Source organism: Alosa alosa, chromosome 22 (genome assembly GCF_017589495.1).
Source record: "Alosa alosa isolate M-15738 ecotype Scorff River chromosome 22, AALO_Geno_1.1, whole genome shotgun sequence".
In the NCBI taxonomy this organism is placed as follows: Eukaryota; Metazoa; Chordata; class Actinopteri; order Clupeiformes; family Clupeidae; genus Alosa; species Alosa alosa.
The window spans coordinates 19399493-19406992 of NC_063210.1; the positions used below are offsets into that span (position 1 = coordinate 19399493).

Below are 7500 nucleotides of genomic sequence, written 5' to 3' on the forward strand. Positions count from 1 at the left end.
TGAATGAGAGCATGCTAGCTGGCTAATTAGCAGACTACTGACATTCCAGGCAGTTTACAGGCCTGCTAGGAGAACTGCAATGGTGTCACAGAGCAGTAACTTCTGGACTTTCCAGATTCAGACAATCAATGTCCATCTAGATATGTGCAGTGCAGATCCACCACTACTTATCTTAACTAACACCGTCTAATATGTTGGTACCTTCTCTGATATTAAGGTTCTATTGATTTGTGGGATAAATTTTATATGTCTCTCATTGAATGTTTAGTATACCTTACATACATGTAGTGAAATCTAATTGTCATCTCCTTACTCTGACCCTTGTGTTTTTCAGAAACTCCAATGTTGGAATGTTTAGTTAAATTAACCCCTGTGTCACCGAACTGTGGGTAACCCTCAGGATGGGGGGTCGTAAACATTTCTTATCTCTGTTAAAATACCAGAAGGTTAAGTGATTACTGGAGGGTGACAACTTGTGATTTTCCATGGGTGTGGGGTAAGGGTATAAGAGTTGGCTTCACCCACAGATGTGTGGGGCTTGTTACTTTGACATTTCATGTGGGTAACATTCTCCCGGCGTCGTGAATAAAGCTGCAGTCTCACACCAGTTGTCTTGGATTAATTTTGACCACAGGTTAGTTAGGGTTTTATTAGTAGAGGAAGAAAATCTAGGTTTTGTATCAAATCAAATTCTGTCGTGTAAACAGTAAAGGTTTGACTCTTTTACTTCAACAGAGTCTAGCACACACCCTTACTCACAAATGAATGCGTACCCATCTGTGAGTGCGGTGGACTAATATATCTATATAAAAAAAAAGAGAGAAAAACAACCAGAGCGTGCCGTGTGGTATCCTGCTGATACGAATCACTGAACTGCAACTAATCAAAACCTCAAATCATAGTGGAGGGATTAACCTTGGCGCTCTCGCCGAATTAATGACAAAAAACAACAAAGGTTTCCTAGGCATCATTATCCGCTCTCAGACGCAGTGCAGTGCAGTGGAGAAACAAGTCGGAGAGCTTTTTAATACCAGAGCAGCAACACAGAGACCCACACTCCAGAGGCTTGTTTTCATACATAAACAGTGGAGAGTAATGGTTCTTCTCAGCAAGCATTAGCGGGGTATTTGGAAGCGTTTCGGAATGGGGGTATTTACATACAGACGTAGAGGCTATCCCTGCTGGTGGATATAGAAAGGAGAAACAAAAGGGGACCATTGACTGTGCCAATATAAACAGACCAGGAGCCATATTCAGCCCATTTCCACAGCAATCTAAATGCAACCACCTTTAGATTCAGTGCTGGAGAAATGAGCGCTAGCATCAGGCTAGACCGATGCTAAGGAGACAACACAATCACACTCTCTCTCTCTCTCTCTCACTCTCTCTCTATCTCTCTCTCTCTCTCTCTCACACACACCACACACACACACACACACAAGCACACACTCTCTCTCTGTCTCTCTCTCTTTAAGTCACACACATGCACGCCAAGACACGTACCAGCGCCAAGACGCGACGCCGCTTGCAGCGCACACACACACACACACACAAAATATCCTCTAGCACTATTTATTAACTCATCAATATGCAAACACTCACTCACGATAGATATCACACACAGCACATGCACACGCACACACAAATACACACACACACACACACACACACACACACACACAGCATTCATTTACATCCAAATGAATGCCAGCTAAATATGGCGTTTCCAGATCCATTACTTCACATATGAAATCACAACAGGGAATCACAACGACAGTTACACAACAGCAGTCTCACACCAAGTGCATATCTCCGTAATAATACACTTCAAGGAAGCGGTCTCACATGCCACACATGAAAACACAACCCTAGCATGTTCTTTTCACTCTCGAGTGACCTATTCAAGGTCTGACACATTCAAACAAACATCCCTGGACTTTTTCTAGAACATTCTCTGGCCTTTAGGACACAAAGGATGCTCACAAATCACAGGTCTCCTCAGGCACCATTCAGGGGGCTGACAACAGGACAACAGGGATACACCGAAAACATTCCAAACCTCTAGCGGACAAACTCACGCCCTGAAACACACACACACACACACACACACACACACACACATGCAAGGGTATTTCATCTCCAGAGCAACGCAAATGGGATGTCCAAATATCAGGACACACACACACACACACACACACATTCACACGCAACATATAAACAAGACCTTCCAGGAATCAAGTTGACAGACACATGGGTGGTCCATTTGCCCACTAAGCACCAGTAAACTCCCCTCCCCAGACCACTGTTAACCCCACTGGCCCGATTCCAGGCCAGATCAGGGCCGGGTCTGGCCCGGCACCACCCCACAGCCCACCCACAACAGGACAGCAGCATGCCCTGGGATACAGGACGGGGGACAGGACAGAGGGCGAGGGACAGGACAGCAGGACAGGACAGACAGACAGGGACAGATACCTTTCCTCTGTCTAAACCGTCCAGCTGCAACACAAAGCAGGAAAGCAGGACACACCAGTTACAACACAAGAAAAGAGAGGGGGAGAGGGAGAGGGAAGGATAGACAGAGGGAGGGAGAGAGGGAGGGAGAGAGAGGGAGAGAGAGGGAGAGAGAGAGGTAGGGAGAGAGGGAGAGAGAGAGGGAGGGAGAGAGAGGGAGAGAGAGAGGTAGGGAGAGAGAGAGAAGGAGGAGGGAGAGAGGGAGGGAGAGAGGGAAAGAGAGAGGGAAAGAGAGAGGGAGGGAGAGAGAGAGGGGATGGGGAGAGGGGGAGAGAGAAAGAGAGGGAGACAGCAAGAATGAGCAATGAATTGTTTCTTAATGTTTGTTAAATCCTTTGGTGACACAGATATAATCATTTGTCATGCCATTTTGAATTAGACAAAGCAAGATAGACAGAAAAGAGAGAGAAAAATGGAGGGGAAAAAGAGAGTGAGGAAAACAGAGAGAGTGATAGATCTTAACGCCGGAAGCGGCAGTTAGTGAGTAAAAAATGCTCTCTGACAGAGAGCACAATGAGATAGATCACACAGACTTATGCTACCGACTCAGGGGAGATGTGTTCATGTGGAGAACAGAGGGAGAGAGAGAGAGAAAGGACGAGAAGAGAGAGAGAGAGAGAGAGAGAGAGAGAGAGAGGATGAGAAGAGAGAGAGAGAGAGAGATGAGAAGAGAGATAGAGAGAGAAGACAAAAAACAAAACATCATGAGCAAAGGAGTCTGATCGGTCTGTGAGATGTGTACTCTGCTCCTGGGGCTAAATGAATATGTGCGCGTGTTGTTCTGAGATTCCCTGACGCGTGGTAGAAGTATGTGTATGTGTTTGTGTTTGTGCTTGTGTTTATGTTTGTGTTTGTGCTTGTGTGTGTGTGTGTGTGTGTGTGTGTGTGTGTGTGTGTGTGTGTGTGTGTGTGTGTGTGTGTGTGTTTGAAGTTGGCAGTTGGAGGAGTTGATACTCACGTTCTGTGGCGGAGCAGTCGCTTGCCGTTTCTCCCTTTTCCCTGAAATGAGCATGCACACACACAGAGAGAGAGAGAGAGAGAGAGAGAGAGAGAGAGAGAGAGAGAGGTAGTCAAGGACGGCTAGATTTACCCTCCAGTCTTTTGGCATATATCCAATATCTCACAATAAAACGGGAAAAAAAGCCATGTAGAGCCCAAATTAATATGCAGTGTGGGTGCATGGAACTGTGGGTACTGTAGTTTTCCCTACGGGCTATCAGGTCCTCTGGTCAGCACACTCTGTACAAGGCCAGTCAGACTGGCGATCTGCTTCTCCATCGCCTCCATTCGGTCCCTGAGGATCAAACGTCATGCCATAAACAAGTTATGAGTATAGTATAAGTATATAAAAAATATACTCTTTTGATCCCATGAGGGAAATTTGGTCTCTGCATTTATCCCAATCCGTGAATTAGTGAAACACACTCAGCACACAGTGAACACAGAGTGAGGTGAAGCACACACTAATCCCGACACAGTGAGCTGCCTGCTACAACAGCGGTGCTCGGGGAGCAGTGAGGGGTTAGGTGCCTTGCTCAAGGGCACTTCAGCCGTGCCTACTGGTCGGGGTTCAAACCGGCAACCCTCCGGTTACAAGTCCGAAGCGCTAACCAGTAGGCCACGACTGCCCCAAGTTATAGACAGAAACCCAGTAGCTGAAGTGGCACAGCTGTTGTTTACAAGCGGCCCGTGGATGTTAACCACGTCGCCTCTTTCTTCCTGTGTTGGGTCATTCCATGTCAATTCAACCAGGGCCCACGCACTTAGGTCTCAAAAAATTCTGAAAAAATTACCAGGTGTACCTATGTTATCCAGGAGACACGCTGTAAAATTACTTTTATGTAAGATCAATACTTTCCAAGATACAGCCAGTTTTACAGGGGGAGTGGGGTGTTGATTTTGTTCAGCCTCTTTTTTTTTGACAAAGTTCACAAGCCCATAGCACAAGAACTAAACTATGTAGGAGGCTCAAATTTTGCATGCTGGTACATAAATAGGAATAAATAGGCAGGCATTCCATCTAACTAGGTGCTGTCTTTCTTGGCCAGGACTCACTTGAAAACGAGACTTCCCAAAGTGACTCCATCTTCATTCCTCAGAGTTCACAAAGGCAAACGGGTATTATAACACATCACTTGCGGATGTGCAGGCAGACTGGTATAGACAGATGTGGCTACTAAGTCGTTGCTATTTTTAGTTCGTTTCAAGTCTGCTTGTGGGTTTAATGCATCTTAATGTTCCAAACTAACATTTGTCTGACACCTCACATACCATGCGTTATATATCCCACCTAAAATCAAAACTGAAACACAAGGTAGACAAGGTAACATCGTGTAACATATAGCCTATGTACTCTTAGTAGTCTTGTACTCTATGACAATAAAGTTGAATGTAATCTAATCTAATGTAATCTTAGGGATTAGGGCTGTGGACCTGAGACCTAAGGCCGTGCGATCACTAAAATCTGGAGGGTACAAAGTTAACTGCAACTGCACAGAGCTGCTCGTTCGTCACAGTGACATGTGATAATGACCACGCAGACCCCTTATGATTTCAGCTTCAGACACATGTGCAGGCGCACGCCTCTCATCAGACCGCTCACCTCGTTTCTGTCTCGTTGCCGGGCAGCGGTGAGCTGTAGCCGGGCAAGCCGGTCTGCTCCCCGCCGAGGACGCACAGCTGGTCCGGTCCGGCGCTGCTCGCCCTGGACTTGGGGCTGTCCATGAACACGGCTCCGTCCTGGCGGAACACCTGCCTCCCGGGGGAACCCCTGCCGGGCTGGCCGGCGTACGGGTCCCTCCCGTCGGGGATCTTCTGCGGCGAGGCCGGCGGAAGCCTCCGGAAGCCCATGGTGGCGTGGGGGAATTATTAAGCCTTGGCCCGCCGCCCGCTGCAGCAGCGTCGCTGCCGCGTGCGGGCCCCCCCGCCTGTAGGAGCGCCTCTCGGACTGCATGCAGCGGCTGAGGCACAAGGCAGCGGCGCCGCGAACGCCTCAGCGAGGCTCTTCACCAGCGCCTGGGCGGTCGCGAGCTCTCGGCGCCAGCACTGGGGCCACGCAGAACGCGTAGATGCTCCCGCACCAGGGCGCCGCCTCGCGAGCAGCCCCCACGCCTTGGACCCGGCGGCGCAGGGCCTCGCCGGGCTTGACCGTCAGCAACTCAGGATGGCCTTCGAGGGGCCAGCCGGGCCTTGCCGATGGGAGGGTCGCGACTGGCCGTGCCCGTGGCCGTGGGACGGGGTCTGCTGGGGCGTGTGGCCGGCCGAGTGGTGAGCCGGGTGGTGGGGGTGGCCGTGCGGATAGCCCGAGTGCTGCTGCTGCTGCGCGTGCTGCTGCTGTTGCTGGGCCGTCGTGGGGAGGGGGCCGGGCGTAGGGCCGAGCGGCCCCCGGGGAGAGGGGCGGGCGTGAGAGAGCTGGAGGGGCGCCCTCCCGGGACGGGGACGGGAGGGAGGGGCAGCTGGGTTGCCCAGGGTCGGGAGGAGTCTCGCGAGAGAGCCACCCAGCCCTCAGAGGGGAGAGGGAGAAAGACAACAAGCAAGCAATTCACTGATTGATTGACTGATTGATCGACTGACTGACTAACCGACTGACTGACTGACTAACTGATTGATTGATTGATTTGATTGATTGATTGCAAAATAACAACACTAGTGTGGTGAAACTAATAACAGGGACGAAACAAATAAATGTCAGTGGCTTACTGTATTTCCACATCGACAGGAAGGGAAACAAGAGGTATAAAGAACAACAGATGCATAGACACATGGAGGGGAGGGAGAGATGGACAGAGAGAGGAAAATAAAGGTGTGAGCAAAAGAGAAAGAGATGGGGGGATACAGCATGGGAGAGGGAAAGGGAGATGAAAGGAGGAGAGGTGTGGGAGAAGGAGAAAAGAAAGGGGGGGTGATGATCAGTGACAGAGAGAAATTGAGGAGAGAAAGGGAAAAAAAAGGTGAAATGACAGTGATGTAGAGAAACATGAAATAGCGGAAAGAGAGAGAGAGAGCAGGGGAAAGGATGAGAGAGAGAGAGAGCAGGGGAAAGGATGAGAGAGAGAGAGAGAGCAGGGGAAAGGATGAGAGAGAGAGAGAGAGAGAGCAGGGGAAAGGATGAGAGAGAGAGAGCAAGGAAAGGATGAGAGAAAGAGAGAGCAGGGGAAAGGATGAGAGAGAGAGCAAGGAAAGGATGAGAGAGAGAGAGAGCAGGGGAAAGGATGAGAGAGAGAGAGCAAGGAAAGGATGAGAGATCGAGAGAGCAGGGGAAAGGATGAGAGAAAGAGAGAGCAGGGGAAAGGATGAGAGAGAGAGAGAGAGAGTAGGAAAGATGAGAGAGAGAGAGAGCAAGGAAAGGATGAGAAAGAAAGAGCAGGGGAAAGGATGAGAGAGAGAGAGAGAGAGAGTGAGAGAGAGAGAGCAGAGGAAAGGATGAGAGAGAGAGAGAGAGAGAGCAGGGGAAAGGATGAGAGAGAGAGAGCAAGGAAAGGATGAGAGAAAGAAAGAGCAGGGGAAAGGATGAGAGAGAGAGAGAGAGGAGAGAGAGAGAGAGAGAGAGCAGGGGAAAGGATGAGAGAAAGAGAGAGAGCAGGGAAAGGATGAGAGAGAGAGAGAGCAGGGGAAAGGATGAGAGAGAGAGAGAGAGGGAAAGGATGAGAGAGAGAGCAGGAAAGGATGAGGAGAGAGAGAGAGAGAGGAGAGAGAGAGAGAGAGGAGAGAGAGTGAGAGAGAGAGAGGAGAGAGAGAGAGAGAGAGAGAGAGATAAAGGTGTCAGAGCGGGAAGATAAAAGTACAAAGAATGAGAGGAAGATGTCATGTCAAGCAGAGTAAAATGAACTGAGACAAGAGGTGAGGGGTTGAGAGAGAGAGCAAGAGGAGGAGAAGAGGAGGAGGAGAGGGGAGGAGAGGAGCAGACGGATGAAGAGAGAGAGCACAGGAGAAGGGAAAAAAGAAAGAAAGAATTGAGAGGTGAGTCAATTAAGGCAATGGAGAGGT

At 49.5% G+C, this 7500-nt stretch overlaps 1 protein-coding gene across 1 annotated transcript in view; it reads right to left on the bottom strand.

Moving 5' to 3' along the window:
* Positions 1 to 7500, bottom strand: part of LOC125287966 (SRC kinase signaling inhibitor 1-like) — a 91991-nt gene that overhangs the window by 8530 nt on the left and 75961 nt on the right. The window contains 5 exon segments of the mRNA XM_048234051.1: positions 2476 to 2499; positions 3473 to 3513; positions 3725 to 3808; positions 5117 to 5381; positions 5524 to 5969. Coding sequence (XP_048090008.1) covers positions 2476 to 2499; positions 3473 to 3513; positions 3725 to 3808; positions 5117 to 5381; positions 5524 to 5969 — 860 coding nt within the window.